The sequence below is a fragment of the Anopheles funestus genome, chromosome 3RL, assembly GCF_943734845.2.
Source record: "Anopheles funestus chromosome 3RL, idAnoFuneDA-416_04, whole genome shotgun sequence".
Lineage (NCBI taxonomy): Eukaryota > Metazoa > Arthropoda > Insecta > Diptera > Culicidae > Anopheles > Anopheles funestus.
In genome coordinates this window covers 65,445,316-65,461,615 of record NC_064599.1, presented here as the reverse complement: position 1 = coordinate 65,461,615, position 16,300 = coordinate 65,445,316, and the positions used below count along the sequence as shown (strand labels likewise).

The window sequence follows — 16,300 nt, the reverse complement described above, 5'->3', positions numbered from 1 at the left end:
TCGGACTCATCCGGAATCGATCGAACCCATTCGGAATCGGCCGGACTCGACCAGACTCGGCCGGACTCGACCAGACTCGGCCGGACTCGACCAGACTCGACCGGACTCGACCAGACTCGACCGGACTCGACCGGACTCGACCGGACTCGACCGGACTCGACCGGACTCGACCGGACTCGACCGGACTCGACCGGACTCGACCGGACTCGACCGGACTCGACCGGACTCGACCGGACTCGACCGGACTCGACCGGACTCGACCGGACTCGACCGGACTCGACCGGACTCGACCGGACTCGACCGGACTCGACCGGACTCGACCGGACTCGACCGGACTCGACCGGACGCGACCGGACTCGACCGGACTCGACCGGACTCGACCGGACTCGACCAGACTCTACCGGACTCTACCGGACTCGGCCGGACTCGTCGGAGTCAATTTTGGTTTTTAGTCGGAGTGGATCCACGATTCCACTCCGGATTACTCATCACTAGTTTGTACTACATATCAGGTACTCTACTTCCTTCACTTACCTGTGATTCGTCCGTAAGAACGGTTTTGAAAATTTCCTCCACCACCTTGCTATCCATCTGACCGATGTTGGTCAGATCAAAGTGAGGGCTCAACATATCTACCAGCTCATCTTTCGACGATTTTGCCAACGTATCGGTTAGCTCCGGATCTGTCGCCAGCTCATCAAATGCTCCGGAATGTTTCATCAGCTCGTCCTCGGTCATGATTTGGCTTACGAAATCTTCCTCTATTAAATCGTTCGGCAAACCCAGCACATCGTTCAACGCTTCCGTGTCGCTGTTTTCGTCTTCCTCCATCTTGGTGGTGGTGTTGCTGTTCGTTCCCACATGCACACCGTTCGGTGTATCTTTCGAGTTAAAATTGCTAACTGCAGGGTTCGAACCGGTGGAAGACAAAAGCACAGCTGATGATGATGGTACATTCGTACCGGGATGCTGTTGCGACACTGCTGCCGTAGTGGTTGTTGGTCGCTGTTGTCCAACATTTTGTGACAGTGCCGCTACATTCGCTGGACTCTTCACAGTCTGCCCAATCTGACCAGCGATGGCAGCGGCTGAAATGGCCGGATGTTCGGAATGGTCCTTAGATTGACTGCCCACTTCCTCCTGCTTACTTTTCACAGCCTCGAATAGCTTCAACTCTTCGGCGGTCAGCTTTAACGTTTTGTCGTCGGAAACGTCACTGCGCACCCCGTCATCATCGCTTGCCGGTGCCTCAAACATGGGCATGTTCGAGTTGAGCAGCGTCCGACCGAAAAATGCATCCTGCAGAATGCTGGGATAGATTTCTATTAGCTTACTCTTCGGCTTGCGTCGGATTGGCTTCTTCTTTGGTTTTGTTCCACCCGCACCACCTGCCCCATCCGTGCCGTCCTCTGCCAGCCCATCCACCAGATCTTCGTCCTCCTTGCCGTCCTTCGTTCGTATGCCACGGTTCCGCACGAAGAAACCACCGATGCCTAGTTTTTGCAGGTTTCGCTGCCGTTTCTTACGCAGCACGACCGTACCGTTTTCCGTCGTAAACAGCGCAAACCCTTCCGGTGGTGTTGGATCGTTCCACACCATACCGTCTTTGTAGATTTCTGCCTCCTCCTTCGGATCCAACGGTTCGAGACGCATTTCTTCGAGCGAGTTATCGTGACTACTGCCCGCAACTACCGACTCGATCGCCGCCAGTATGCCAGCGTCCTTTTCGGTTGGCGGTGGTTCGAGCGGCAGTTTCGGTTTCCGTTTGCCACGCTTACCAAACTCTGCCTGCAGTGCTTTGATCTGATGCAAACCGTGCTCGCTCAGACACACACCATCCAGATAATGGTTACCCTCCAGTGCGAGTGGCACAATTTTCTCTTCCGGTTTGGCGTTTGTTTTCGAAACGGTAGTCGCATTCGCCACCACCATCGGGGCAATGGTGGACGTTTTTCGCTTCGGTACTAGATGCGGTGGAGGTTGTTCTGCCGGACGGCAGGCCATACAGGTATACCCATCCTCGGCACATCGTTCCGCGTCGGTTTCATTTTTGATCTGATCACAGAAACAGTGCAGCCACCGTTCACACTGATGACACTGTATGATCAACTCACCCTCGGCGTAACCCTCGTTACACGACGGGCAGTTCTGCTGACTAGCGCACGGTCCACACTCTGTGTAGCTGTTCATCCAGGTACAGTTGTAGCCCGGGCTGTTGGCGCCGCACTTAAGGCACATTGCACACCACTTACATTTCCACGTGCCCTGCGGCACCTGTTCCAGCGGTGGATCCATGCAGTAGATATGGTACGAGATGTCACAATCGTCGCACAGTATAAGGCGCGCTTCGTCATGCCGCTGGCCGCATCCTTCACAGATCGTACAATCCAAACAGCGCCAACCCTTTTGCAGTATTACCTTCGTCACCTTCACGTTCGTACAGTACGGATGGTAGCACTGGCCGCACTGGGTGCAGGAAATCAAACACCCTTCCTGATCCGTACCGATCGCACCACACATCACACAAATGTCCTGCGTCAGTACGAACTTATCCTTTGCCGAGCATAACACTAACCGATTCTCTCCACCCGGTTCCTCCTCGTTCGCTTTCGCAGTTAGGGCAAGATCGGCCGTGGGACGTTGTAGTCCCAACCCAGGCACACCGAAAATTCCACGCATTTTTGCTTTCGAGCCACGTTTACGCGTAATGTCCGCAAGACGTGATTTTTTCTGAAATCCTTTACCAAGCCCCTTCGGTCGGTTACCGGCTAGACCACCGGCAAGCGACAGTCCGAGCCGTTTTTTCGCTATTTTACTGGCTACGTACGGTTTCCCTTTACCGAGGCCGACATCCAGCGAACCGCCGGACCGCTCCAACCTGTCTCGTACCGCACTTTCACGACCGTCCGGTCCATCCACATCCATTGCCTCATCGTTAAGGCTTTCCTGCGACAGTGACATACTGTCCTCGTCCACATTGCTGCTACGGCGCAGGGCCGCAGCCAAACGTCCGCTGTGTATTACCGTTTTGCAAGGGCTGCACAGATACTCGTAGTCCGGGTTGGCTTCCTTGCGCGCATTGTACACGGACAGCTCCGCATCGGAATCGCACGTACTGTGCACGAACTTAAAACACACGCTACACTTTACCATTTCCCGATGGGCCGCCGCCCGGTACGCCCGGTGACAAATCGGACAGGAGAAGCCTTTGTTGCGCTGCTGATAGCACGAGTCACAGACGGTATAGTGTGAGTGCCATCGGGAGGATGCACCGGCACCGGGTGTTCGTGCTCCACAGTCCGAACATACCCGACAGCAGCGACACTTCCAGCCGAGCTTCGGTATCGTTGTCATGATCGGTCGAAGGCAGCTGGCATGGTAGATCTTATCGCACAGCTCGCACGCCACCGACCGACCCTCGGACGAATCAGGTACACGACAGATTTGGCACTTTTTGCAAGAGTTACACTGCCAGCCGGTCCGTACGCCGGGTAGCTGGGCCAACCCCACGCACGTACCATGGTAGTGATCGCCACAGATGGAGCACATGATCAGATTGCCGACATCGCCCAGTGCCGAACACTGCCGACAATTTATGTCCTCCGTACACACTAAAGGCACTTGTCCCAGATGTTCCTTGCAGAAGATGCTGTACGTCTGTATGACCTGAAATCCGCCGGACGCAGCAACGCACGGAAAGTGATACCACTTAGGGCAAGACATCTGGCGGGAAAATAGAAAAAAAAGCAACGAATTAAAACCGTGGCTATATTATGGGATACAACGCTTCGATTTGAAATGATAAAATTGAAGCCATTTTTGAATTCCTTTCAAGTGGAGTGGAATATTTAGAGGTAGAGACGATGAATCCTTTCTACCTTCACATTCCACACTAACTTCAAAGGATTCTAACTTCATTATTTCATCTCGAACACACACTTACGAGAAAAATTTAACAGAAATTGGCTTGCGGGTTTTCTTACCTTACACGATAAACTGGCACCGAAATGTGTGCAAAAGTGACACCTTCTGCTAAGACTTTGAACTACAACCACCTCCAGGTTGCTAAGCGTTCCACTCACCGGATCCCGACCGACCCCGTACGACCAAAGCGCACATGACCGATGAATGTAGAAATATCCTCCATCATTGATCGAGCTATCAAGCACCTCCAGATGGCCGATCTTTTCCAGCTCGTCCGTATACTCTGCGTTTGGTATTGGATTTCTGGAAATTTTGAAAATTTTAACAAAAAAAAACGAATTAAATTAATCTTTCCAATGGAGGTCATTTGTTACATTACTTACTTGCACTTGTTTGAACCTTTCTGCCGCTTGCTGCTACCAAAATGTGGCGGTCCCAGCAAACTGGACGCTCTCGGACTTTTGTCACCGAAGCTGTCGCCCGACCCGGTTGAACTACTACCCGTCGTTTGCGGCTTTTCCTCCTGCGACAAAGCGGACGCAATCTGATCCGCGGCCAGCGTCATCTCGATGCGCAACATTTCACCCTGTCCAAGCTGGCTGCGTTCGCCAAGATTGCACAGGATGCACAGCTTGCCCGGATACTTCTCGGGAAAGTACGGCATATCGTCGGGTGCCGGCATCAGCTGCGCCGGATCAGCTTCCAGCTCTCCGGTCGGTGTCGATGCTACGGAGCTGTTTGCTGTACTGGCACCACCCGTCGGACCGTCCTCGTTCGGGGAAGATAACAGTGAACCAAATCCACCACCGCCAGACGTTGGTGTGCCAGCCGTCGGTGAAGATAAAGGCAGAGACGTACTACCGGAAGGGCTTCTTACGCCCGCGGTGGTGCTGGAAGTAATGGTGGTCGCGACGGTGCTATCGTGCATTGCAATGGCGGCTAGTTCCACTTTCCTTTTAGGGATACCACCACGAACAACATTAGTACTCTTATATCTAAAAAGCAGTGGAAACGGGGTTCTTGGACTAGTTAGGAGATACAGATTCAGTGTTACCGCGACAGGTTACGCGACACGGGAAGATGGGACTGGCTGTTACATTACCTTTTAACGATCTTGCTCTCGGATGAGGGTGATGTGTTGCCACCGCCTAATGATGCAGCGGCCGCGATCGTAGCCCCGCTCAGCTTGATCATCGTGGACGTACCGACGTATCCGGACACGCCGGTACCGGCCGGTCCGGTGGAGTTTGCGCCACCACCGGATGATGACATCTTTAGCAGGGGAATGAAATCTTTTTTCGGTCGTCCGGGCCCGCGGCGTAGTGCCGCTGCCGATGGTTTGCCACCGCCAAGACCGAACCGTACCGGGGCAGCGGAACCACCGATTGCCGGTGCCGGCGAAGACACGGACGATGGGGACGATGAGGCAGGTGACGAAGCGTTCGAAGAGGAAGACGATGCTGTCCCACTGTTGAGCGTAACCAGAGACGTGCCAGAGCCGCTTGTGGTAACGCCGGCGATCGATGAGGACGGGCCCGAACCGCTAAGGATAATTGTTTTGATCGTTAGCTTCTGATGTTGTGGCCGGTTCGGTTGACCCTGTTGCGTGATGATACGTATCGTATCCCGATGGTTGCTGCCGTTACTGTTGCTGTTGCTACTGCCAGTGTCACCAACCGTCTGTTCATCCAGGTTCTGCGATATCGCCAACGAGTCTTCGTTCGGAGACGATTGACACGAAACTGGTGCAGCCGATGGGTCCAGAATGGTGTCTGCACGTTTGTCAGCCGAACATTTTCACAAATGTCGATAAAGATCGCGGTATGTGTCGCGTGTTTATGGTTGGATGTGAAGTAAGCCGGAAGTTAAAGTGATGACGATGATCATGTATAGCGAAAGAATGCGAGATAGTGTACGGAATTTGCAAAATAAGCACGCGCACACAAAAAAAAAATAACTATTTAGATCTATTCAATAGAAAACGACGCTACCGAACCCCTTTTTTTCCTATCGTGCCGACTAGGCAATAAACTTGATCGTGAGCAAGAAATGCCTGGAATGTCAGGCCTACTAAACACACTATTTTTTTAACTATTTGCTGCAGAAATGCGATAGGGGAAAAAGATTACTGGGATGGCATACGGAAAGTTTTATAGCAAATGTTGTGTGGGTGTGTATGTGTGTCTGTGTACGTTTGCACAATAGGGATAGAGAGGCAATAGAACGTGGCTGTATGTCCCCTGTTTTGCTAATGTTTTTTTTACTCTATGAGTGTGCGTATGCGTAAAAGTGAATCTCGACAGGATAAAAGGTACTATCTTTCTACACACTAAAAAGAAATAATACGAAGGCGCAGAGTAGCGGGCAGGCGCACCTCTAGTGTGTGTTTGTGTTCTGGGCTCTACTGGTGGTCTGTAATAAATTAGGCAGAAAAGCGTTTTTTTTTGTTTAAATTAAGAAATTATAAAATAAAATTAACAAAGATACACATAAATGACATAAATGACCATAAATTATAGTTAGCAATAAGGAGAAGAAAAAGATTGAAATGAAGCTGTCGCAAACCTAAATGAAATTATTTTTTAAGTTAAAATTACAATAGAACAATAACGAAATAGTTTTAAACAATTAAACAGATATTTAAAAATGTAAAAATCAAACAGAAAAATAAAATAAAAAGTAAATGTTGGGTCATTTTTTAATTTTTGATTGAAAACATACACAAAGTGAAACTAGAATAGGTAAAGTTTGTAGGAAAGGAATAACATATTAGAAACAGTTATAATAGTTATTTTCTACTAAAATAAAACTATAAGAACCATTACCATTAATGTAGCTACTGTTATTAGTTGGTACCCCGCTTTGTCCTAGTGAAATCTCCCTTTGGAAAGCATTCCTCTACCGAACGATCACACTGACATGCTTGGATGAAAATGAATGAATTTGCTTACCAAGCGGAGCATTCAACGATAGTGCATCCTGGTCCTGTATGAACTCGTAATCACCGTAATCCGAACCGTCCTCGAAATCATTACCGTCCAGAAGAATTTGCTCCGGATCCATGCTCGCTTCCGGTCTTGAACTGACAGGACCGTTTACTTATGTGAAGGGTTGCCAAACATAACCTGCACCACCCGCTGGATTGCCACTGTGTGTGCACTTGTATGTTACAAATATGATTCACTTTATATCTTCATGCACAACAACAGAAAAAAAAACGCACAAAAAACATTTAACGCAAGTGTTTCTACTTTTTTATATATTGCAATGCACGTTTTTCCACCTTATGCTTTACTGTACACATTCACTTTCACCATCACCGGTTCTGCGACTGCCAGTTGTGTGTTACTTTTTTCCGCCTTCTTTTCCATGAATGCATGCGTCAGATTCTATGCTGCTGCGGGATTACACGACACTAACACAATTCCTAAACACAACAGCCCTGGCACGGCTAAAAGATTGGAATATTTTGTTTAGCATGATGTGGTGTTGCTTCGATGCTGCAGTGCCTGCTGTGTTGTGTCACCGTTCGTAAAAAAAAGAAACAAATGCCAAACAAAAAACTGCAACACAGAAGACAGCAGACATTTGACAACCCCAACGAATCAACAAATTCACCCTGTAGGAAAAAAGCACGTAAAAAAGGGATGATGCGTGAGCTAGATAAGGCTTCGATGGAACTGGACACTGATAGTTTCTGTTCACGCGGAACTATTCTGGTATGTTTTAAAACCATTTAACACCAAATTGCAAAGCACAAATGACACGAAAATGCACGGAGCGGATTGATATTTGAAAACATTCCGTCCATCAACCACCAGCCAACATTCCTCACCACCAACGCCAGACACCCCCCCGGTCGCCTAAAAGTGGTTCTTCAAGAGCGAGGGAGGGGTGTGCAGCTAATTGCCATAGTGTAGCATCCATTGATCGTGCTTGTTCCGAAACTCTATCTTTGGCCTGTGCCGTTTTCCGACCCTACCCAACTAATTTCCCAGCGTAAGAACTAGCACTGTCCAACTATTGCACTATCATCATCCACTGGTCGGAGTGGGCATCTGATGCGGGACCCTCTGCTGGTCGTCATCGCTCGCGGTCGCCATTGTTGGGAAAGCCAACGGGTCGATTTTTGGACGCCGCCTTCGTACCATTCTGGACACCACGGCCAGACCCGTTCACTTCCTACCCACGTACTGTTTAGCGGTTTGCTTCCGTTGCACCTCGTTTTAGCTACATAATTTTAGACTATCGTTAAGCTTTTTCCACGCGAAAATCGGCTGGAAAAATGCTTGATGACAACACGAGCTGATTACACTTTTTGCAGCTTTTCTGTTTCTCAATACCGCACAACGGAGGCGCTAGTGTGCGGGGTGGCATTTGACATTTAGCAAGCAAGTATAGCAAGGGTAGAATATTTTCAAGCAAAACACATCGAAACGGGCGATGTTTTCGGATTTTACATCAGTGGTTTCCATAGTTCGAATTTTGAAATTTTAATAAATGTGGTAAGAAAAACTTCTTATTGTGTATTATATTCGTAACACATGTGTGTTATTTTTATCTACTTGCTAATACCACACATGGTATAGATTTAAACTACTAAATGGTGTTTATATTATGCGGGAAAGGAATAACAACAGCATGATCAGATAACATCGCACGTTCGATTATTTGACAGTCTCAAAAAATAACGAACTTTGCAGAAGAGTTTTGTTGACGTTGTTGTACAATACCTGCAGAAAGCTTCGCAACTGATCCTTTCCTAAAATAGTGAGTATATTTGCTGGCTGGAACAAATATCCATTTGCTTGCAGCCGAGGTCGACTAATTGCCTTACATATTTGTGTCTATTTGTGGATGATATTGATTTATCTCGATTATTTACCATAGCTGCCAAGGAAAGATGAGCACGCAAAGGAGATCAAGGGCAAAGTCCCGAAACACGACCCTGTCTGCAATAGTCGCCAACGATAAATCTCTGGCGATAGTGGAAGAAACGATTGTACCAATAGCGGAAAGTAGCAGAGTGTCCACCAGACCACTTTCTTCACACAGCGTTGTCCACAACGATAACGATTGCACTACCGTCGAGAAAGTACCATTTAAGCCAGGCAAATGGCGCAAATCAATGTCCATGTTAAGATCCTCGATCTGTCGCCTTGACGGTTCCTGTTCCATCGCAGGAGAACGTCGAATAACCCTATACACGAGCGATCACCATGTGTCGCAAGCAACAAACGCAACGATGCAGCGCGATACAGTACGATCTTCCATCAGCAAACAACCGGATGATGACAACGATGTGCCAGTACATCAGTTCGTTGCGCCACTGGTATGGAGAACGGTGGCCGAACAGCGCTATCTATGCCCGAAAAGTCCCAGAAATGAAATCCTAGCACGCTGTGGACAACAAGGACCGATCAGTTTCGAACGAGCACTTGCTAGTTTGGAAGCGGTGGTAGATCGTAAGATTGGCGAGGGCGTATACGGTGAAGTGTTCCTGTGCACGAAAGCCACTGGACTGCAGTCAGTTCTAAAGCTAATTCCCATTGAAGGAAACCTTCTGATCAATGACACAAAGCAAAAAACGTACGAGCAAATTCTGTCTGAAGTAATCATATCGGCCGAGCTGAGTAACTTAAGGCAGCATAATGTGCAGTTTTCTACAGATGGTTTCGTAGAGCTGCTAAGTGTCCATTGCCTTGTGGGACGATATCCGCAACGACTTATTGACCTGTGGGAGGAATACGACAATAAACACGGTACGGAAAACGACAGTCCGAAAGAATTTCCCGCCGAGCAGCTTTACATTGCCTTCGAAACAGCATTTGGTGGCACCGATCTGGATGGATATCGGTTCCGGAATGCACAGCAAGCCTTCTCAATCTACACCCAGATTGTGCTGATGCTAGCAGTGGCAGAAAAACGGTACGATTTCGAGCACCGAGACTTGCACACAGGCAATATATTGATCGAACCGACAAAGGAACCGGAACGGACGTACTATCTACTGGGCGAAGAAATTGTAATACAAACCCATGGTCTGAAGGCAACCATTATCGATTACACACTGTCCTACATCGTTTATAATGGGCTATGTCTGTTCAACGATCTGACCACCGACGAGGAACTGTTTACCGCGGAAGGTGACTATCAGTTTGAGGTATACCGCAACATGAAGTTAGCGTTGAAGAATGAGTGGAATTTACATGCGCCCAAAACGAATGTTTACTGGTTGCATTATTTGTTGGACAAATTGATATCGGTGCGAAACTATCGCGACAAAACAAGCAAACCGCACAAAGCTGCAATGAAAACGATGAAGGAACTGATGGATGTACTGCTTCGGTTCAATAGTGTGTATGAAATTGTATCACACTATTTCGTGCCTCAGTTGAACGAAAGCGATAAGGAAAATTAAACATCTCGCGACAGGATACGCATTTACATCGATTAGTAATATTCTAATGTTTTATAACTCTATTTGTACCGCACAATAAACATGCATTAGCAATGATAATTTACATTTTTATTGTATAGATTGATTGCTATTTCAACTCGTATTCAGAAACAATAGGTAATTGGAATACGAACAGCCGAATGATCGTAAATTTAATTGGTTCCCAACAACGAAACAAATTGAATAAAGCACAGGGTGGTTGTTATAGCTTGTTGTTCGAAACAACGGGTGTAGATGTATCCGCATGTTTTCGAAGATCACGTTCGAAATGTGTTGTTTTCTCTCCTTCTGTCACTGTCATTCAAGGCGTTTGCCACATGTGAAATTGCATCAGCGCTTTTAAGATAGTTTTTTGTGGTAAAAAGTGAGTATTTTTAACTGAAAATAAGCAAAACGTGTTCATTCAACTTTGGATAGATCGTACAAACCGTGGTTACAAGCGATTGTTAACCAATGTTCCAATAAAACGTGGTTCCAAACGGTTCCATCCAAGGTGATAGAACTGTTGGCAGAAGGCGACCTACCAATACCATTAAACGTAGAGCCTCACAGACCGGCATTCCATCCGGCATGCGAACGTCGGTTTTGTTTCATTTTTGCACGGCCACACTAACAATGGTTATGAATGTGAATTTCTTCCAGGACTCAAAAGCAGCGCCAGCAACATGACGTTATCGTGCCGGTTTTATAAACAAAAGTACCCGGAGGTGGAGGATGTGGTGATGGTGAACGTGCGGTCAATCGCCGAGATGGGTGCGTACGTTTATCTGCTCGAGTACAACAACATCGAGGGCATGATACTGCTGTCCGAGCTGTCCCGTCGGCGCATTCGTTCCATCAACAAACTGATCCGCGTCGGCAAAACGGAACCGGTGGTAGTGATTCGTGTTGACAAAAACAAAGGCTACATTGATCTTTCCAAGCGGCGTGTTTCGCCGGAAGATGTGGAAAAGTGTACGGAACGATTTTCCAAAGCGAAAGCGGTCAACTCGATCCTGCGCCATGTGGCCGACATTATGGGATTCGATAATCAGAAGCTGGAAGAGCTGTACGAGAAGACGGCATGGTATTTTGAGGAAAAGCACAACTTCAAAGTGACCGCGTTCGATGTGTTCAAGCAGTGTGCTGTGTATGTGTGACCGTATCATGATACATTCATGTGTGAATTGAATCAATACTTAACAGCTAAAGAAAAATGTTTTTTTTTAAATATCGTTTTAGTGATCCAACGTTGCTGGACGAGTGTGGTCTGGATCCGAAATTGAAGGAATCGCTGCTCAGCAATATACAGCGGAAGCTGGTATCGCAAGCGGTCAAAATTCGGGCTGACATCGAGTGCGCTTGCTACGGCTACGAAGGTATCGATGCGGTGAAAACGGCACTACGAGCCGGGCTCGAAATGTCCACCGAAGAGCTGCCGATTAAAATTAACCTCATTGCTCCCCCGCTGTACGGTAAGGTTTCAATGTAAAGCTTAGCTAGTTACGCTTGTTAATTGGTTTCATTTTGCCTCTTCTCCATGACCAGTAATGACCACATCGACACCGGAAAAAGCTGACGGGCTGAAAGCACTCGAGATGGCCATTGAAAAGATTAAGGAAACGATCGAAGGGCTCGGTGGTGTGTTTAAGGTGCAGATGGCACCGAAGGTCGTGACGGCGACCGATGAAGCCGATCTCGCTCGAAAGATGGAACGGGCCGAGGCAGAGAACGCGGAAGTGTCCGGGGATGAGGAGGATGATAATGAGGTTGGCATCCGGTATAAGATGGACGACGATGGTGGCGACAAGGACGACAAGGATATCCAGTTCGAAGGTAGCGGCGACGAGGAAGACGACAAGCAAGAGGAATAATAACAAAGCAGTAAGCAAGAATGACTGCCGGTGGTGGGCCACTGCTACTGCTACTGGCCACCGCAAGGAGTTTACCGATTCCACCAAATCGTCGGGCATGGAAAGCTGTACGTCGGAAAGAGCTGAAAAAAAACGATCCCCTGGCATTGGTTAGCTGCGGTAATAATGCTAAGTTTCCTCCTTTATACTATAACAATTGTGGATGATTTGTATTAAAACGGTATAATAACGTTCTCTAAACTCCCGAATCCGTACGTTTTTGCTGCATTTAATTTTTTTCTTTATTCTGTTCCCGAACCGCGATCCGGAAAATGTAAAACACACAAACTTTCATTACCGGACTCCGTTTGCCAATAGGCTTTGGGAGGCGCGCGCAGTTGTACGTCAAATGTAAAATCAGTGATAAAAGTAATCAAAACAAAACAAAACAAAAAAAAACTATCTATTCGATCGTTTAAAAAAACGCTATCTAGTAGTCCAGCCCGAAGAAAGTTGTGTCCAGTGTCGGAAGATCGCGTTTGATCGTATCTACCGGAACGTGATGATGGTGCTGCCGATGCTTTTTTCGCTACATATGTGCTCCAGTGCCCGTTCCACCTCGTTCGGTGTATAAACCTGCAAGAGGAGGAAAACAAGCGCACATTAAGGCCGCACTGTAAGTCTTAATAGTAAGAGTGACGTTTTGTCGGCACAAATTACCCGATCGACGACTGTTTTAAGCGTTTCATCATTCACAAAACCGGCTAAACGTTCCAGCACCAGATGGCACAGATGGGGCCCACCCCAGTCAACGTTGGTGCGAAACAGCAGCGCGAACGCTTTCCGGCAGCGCACATAAGTGCCGAGAAAGAACCGCCCGATCACACCGTAATCGTCCGTGGACAGCTCCGGTTCGACCGCATCCACTATCACACCATCTTTGGTAAGGAACTTTTCCAGAAACTTATAATCGTACCCGAGGCGGGTGGTGAGAAAGATGAAATGGAACTTTTCCCTCGACGTTAGCTCGTTGATAAAGTTCGATTTATCGACGTTAACGTCGATAAAGTTCGATCTGAAGTGTTCGTTAGCGAAGGTGATTATATCCGCTGCACCTACGGGGTTGGAAAAGCGTCGGAAAGCGGAATTTGATACGATACTGCTTATATGTAGGAGAAATAATACACAGCAGATAGCTGTTACATAGTTAGCTTAAAGTTTCCTGTTGTTTTCCATCAAACGGGCATAAATTTGGTAAAAATTTTAAACATTTACAATTGCAAAATGTTGATTTGATCGCTCGCTCGTGGATAACACAGAACACATGCTTCTTGTACAGTGTGTTCCAAAATGATAGCTTCACTTAGAATATTAATTGAATTGCCGTGGTAGAAGGAGCTCAAAACAGGTTGATTTGCTGTATCTAAAGGTTCTGTATTACAATCATTTAATAGTATCGAAGTGATTGTAAATCACACGAAATATTTGCCTAAAACCTTTTAGATATTTTTATTTTTAAAAGAACATTTAAGAATTAGAGAGAGAAAAAAAACATCGTAAGGCTACTACTTTGGAACGCAGCGTACTGAACAATGTTTGTAAAAATGGCCATTTACCTCTTTCCTCTTGCAGAGCGTAACGAATTGAATTGAAACAAGAGCATTAGAACTTTTCTACACTTTACTACAGTGAAGAGTTGATTAGAAATACTGCAATGCACCCAACGCATACTTACCGAGATTGTTGATCACCGGAACCGATCGCGTATGGCAAGTGGCCGCAACATGGGCGCCCCATTTGTGTACGAGCTGCGTGATAACGCACCCGACCGGTGAGCATGCATCCTGTACCAAAATGCGACGACCCTTGCACGTGTGTTCGCTCAGGTTGTGCGCATCGAGCAGATTGAGCGCGATCGAGCCACTGTACGGTAGGCTGGCCGCACCTTCGAATCCGATGAGGAACGGTTTGCGCGAAACGCGCGTTTCCGGCACGACGACAAACTCGGACGCAACGCCGGGTTCGTACCAGTGTGTAGCAAGCCACACTTCATCACCAATTTCCAGCCCACTCTTCGTACCGGTACCGACCGCTTCCACGATACCGGCACACGATCGGCCGAGCACTAGCGGCAGTTCCGGATCGTACGTACTGTTGTAGGTGCGTATCATGCGCCGTAACGTACGGCCGTACCCGAACGCGATACGGCGATCGATCCGATTCAGTGAGGCCGCCCGTACGCGCACCAATATGTCCGAGGCAGATTGAAACTGTGGTACGGCCGTTTGACATACGACCACATTGTCCGGATCGCGGAACGATGTGGAAGCAATCGATTTCATGATCGGCGTTGGTAGATGGGGCCGTGCGAGATACATTCCCAGCATGAAACCACCGGTCGTACCGAATCCGAGCCCGATCAGTATCGCGAACGCATTGTTGCGGGCAACTGTGGATGTTGTAGTGGAAGGTAGGTGGGTAAGGTGGGTGACTTAATACTGATGAAGGTGGCAAGATACTTACTTTCATCACGGAAAAATATGCGCAACTCTTCGTACAATACCGATGGATCAAGCACTTCCCGGGCCGATGTTTTGAGCCGCTGTATCAACTGTATCAAGCTCGTCCAAGCATTTCGTACCACGGTGCCAGCCTCACTGTTAGCCTCGTTAAACGTCTAGCAGGAGGAAGATAAATGAAAAAAAGCATAAATTTGTATCCACTAAACCAATGCTAAGCTATAACGCAACGGGAAGCATATCCTTACTCGCAGTGCTAAGGTACGTCCCTCGTCGGAGTATTGGCGCACCACGCGTAGACCGCTTTCGGTTGCCATGGTTACGTTATTCTTTGATCAACGAAATAGCAGAACGGGACGTTTTAGATACACAGCAGCGACTACACACTATACAAGTCGGGTTTTACGGTCTTTATGAGGCTTAACGGTTGTCGATGGGTTAGTTTTGTGGTAGCGTATATTTACATGTAGATCTAGAGAGTAGCGTGTAACACCATGTCCGTGCAAGCAGGGTTAGAAGAAGAAAAAAAAAATCCACACACGAAAAAAAAAACGATCATTGTGACAAACATTCATACATCGATTACATAAGAGAGCTATCGAGGTTTTCCTGAGGGTGGAAAAAATGCCGGTCGGAACAACGATTAGAAGCCACCAAAGCAATCGCTGTGTAAGCTTTAAAGGGTTAGTTTGAGGATTTGGGCAGGTTGATTTGCTTACGGACAACACACAAAACATCTATGGCACTGAGGGGAACCATTCGGTGGCTCATTACCTTTACAGCACCAACCACTTCTCCCACTCGCTGTTTGGCGGCATCCATTTGGGTCGTCTGTTATTGCACTGTTGAGTTTATGGCCTGCGTTATCAATCTATCCAAAAGTGGAGTGATAGCTCTTCCAACGATGGGGGTTACTCATGAAGCAACGGAATCCTTTCTGCAGCCGTTCATTTCGTGCAGCAGTGACACCATACAAACTGTTTTGCTTGCCTTTCCTTCGCTAATGTTATCACACGCACCAAGCTTCCATTGCGTTCGCTAAAAGTACATTTAAATGACTAGATTCAAGGATATGTTTCGTGTGTTACACCTTAACAAATGGACAAAATAATGAAACAATGGAGTTGGATGGTAATAGTAGACACACTTTCACTCTTTTCGTTGTCTGCTTTGCTATTTAGCTACTGGTGGGGTGCTATGAACGAAGAATGCACGAACAAAGCGAACTTTATCAAAACAAACCAACTGACAGTGGGAAGCACACGGGACATTTAACGTTTTGACAGCCTGCATAAAAGTGGAGTAGTATTGCGACTTTCGAATGTAATATTATCGAACGAGTATTTTTAAAAGTTTAAAAATTTTCCTTTTTTGTACTTCTACAGTAGAAGAAGGGTTCTTTTAGTTGTTTGACGTATTACATGTTTTTATTAGACTTATTCTCTAGGACGCATGCATGAATGTGAACAGGTTGAGCAGGTTAATTAATCCTTTGTTTCGGTTAGCTGGTTTTAATGAGAGTTGATCTACGCACTTCGGTTAATTACAACGGTATATATCGGACA

The 16,300-nt window shown here is 47.1% G+C and overlaps 4 protein-coding genes across 12 annotated transcripts in view; 2 read left to right on the top strand and 2 right to left on the bottom strand.

Annotated features, from left to right (window-relative positions):
* Positions 1–8,271, bottom strand: part of LOC125769087 (histone-lysine N-methyltransferase 2D-like) — a 32,395-nt gene extending 24,124 nt beyond the window's left edge. For 3 of the 9 annotated variants that reach the window (XM_049437525.1, XM_049437533.1, XM_049437531.1), the window contains exons 1-6: positions 8,119–8,271; positions 6,876–7,375; positions 5,027–5,696; positions 4,308–4,949; positions 3,984–4,227; positions 535–3,723 (exon numbers count right to left, since the gene is read on the bottom strand). In XM_049437525.1, the coding sequence (XP_049293482.1) occupies positions 535–3,723; positions 3,984–4,227; positions 4,308–4,949; positions 5,027–5,696; positions 6,876–6,987 (4,857 nt within the window). In that variant the 5' untranslated portion in view covers positions 6,988–7,375; positions 8,119–8,271. The other 6 variants (XM_049437528.1, XM_049437527.1, XM_049437529.1 and 3 more) reach the window with 6 other exon arrangements.
* A 153-nt stretch (positions 8,272–8,424) lies between these two features.
* LOC125769100 (serine/threonine-protein kinase haspin homolog) lies at positions 8,425–10,448 on the top strand. The gene is made up of 2 exons (XM_049437563.1): positions 8,425–8,694; positions 8,815–10,448. The coding sequence occupies exon 2, from the start codon at positions 8,828–8,830 to the stop codon at positions 10,343–10,345; it is 1,518 nt and encodes a 505-aa protein (XP_049293520.1). The 5' UTR covers positions 8,425–8,694; positions 8,815–8,827; the 3' UTR covers positions 10,346–10,448.
* Positions 10,449–10,646: 198 nt separating this feature from the next.
* LOC125769111 (eukaryotic translation initiation factor 2 subunit 1) lies at positions 10,647–12,485 on the top strand. The gene is made up of 4 exons (XM_049437584.1): positions 10,647–10,748; positions 11,027–11,513; positions 11,606–11,838; positions 11,912–12,485. The coding sequence occupies exons 2-4, from the start codon at positions 11,050–11,052 to the stop codon at positions 12,235–12,237; spliced, it is 1,023 nt and encodes a 340-aa protein (XP_049293541.1). The 5' UTR covers positions 10,647–10,748; positions 11,027–11,049; the 3' UTR covers positions 12,238–12,485.
* Positions 12,486–12,489: 4 nt separating this feature from the next.
* On the bottom strand, positions 12,490–15,876 carry LOC125769133 (reticulon-4-interacting protein 1, mitochondrial-like). Its single transcript, XM_049437608.1, has 6 exons — positions 15,510–15,876; positions 14,984–15,064; positions 14,740–14,893; positions 13,952–14,665; positions 12,937–13,331; positions 12,490–12,852 (listed from the first exon to the last, which is right to left on the bottom strand). The coding sequence occupies exons 1-6, from the start codon at positions 15,555–15,557 to the stop codon at positions 12,766–12,768; spliced, it is 1,479 nt and encodes a 492-aa protein (XP_049293565.1). The 5' UTR covers positions 15,558–15,876; the 3' UTR covers positions 12,490–12,765.
* Between the last annotated feature and the right edge of the window lie 424 nt (positions 15,877–16,300).

Coding starts and splice junctions, on each gene's coding strand:
- LOC125769111 (XM_049437584.1), top strand. CDS start 11,050: ATGACGTTATCGTGCCGGTTTTATAAACAAAAGTACCCGGAGGTGGAG. Junction 11,514..11,605: donor GTGTTCAAGCAGTGTGCTGT/GTATGTGTGACC, acceptor ATATCGTTTTAG/TGATCCAACGTTGCTGGACG. Junction 11,839..11,911: donor CATTGCTCCCCCGCTGTACG/GTAAGGTTTCAA, acceptor CTCCATGACCAG/TAATGACCACATCGACACCG.
- LOC125769100 (XM_049437563.1), top strand. CDS start 8,828: ATGAGCACGCAAAGGAGATCAAGGGCAAAGTCCCGAAACACGACCCTG.
- LOC125769133 (XM_049437608.1), bottom strand. CDS start 15,557: ATGGATGCCGCCAAACAGCGAGTGGGAGAAGTGGTTGGTGCTGTAAAG. Junction 14,894..14,983: donor GACGTACCTTAGCACTGCGA/GTAAGGATATGC, acceptor TCCTCCTGCTAG/ACGTTTAACGAGGCTAACAG. Junction 14,666..14,739: donor CATATTTTTCCGTGATGAAA/GTAAGTATCTTG, acceptor CAACATCCACAG/TTGCCCGCAACAATGCGTTC.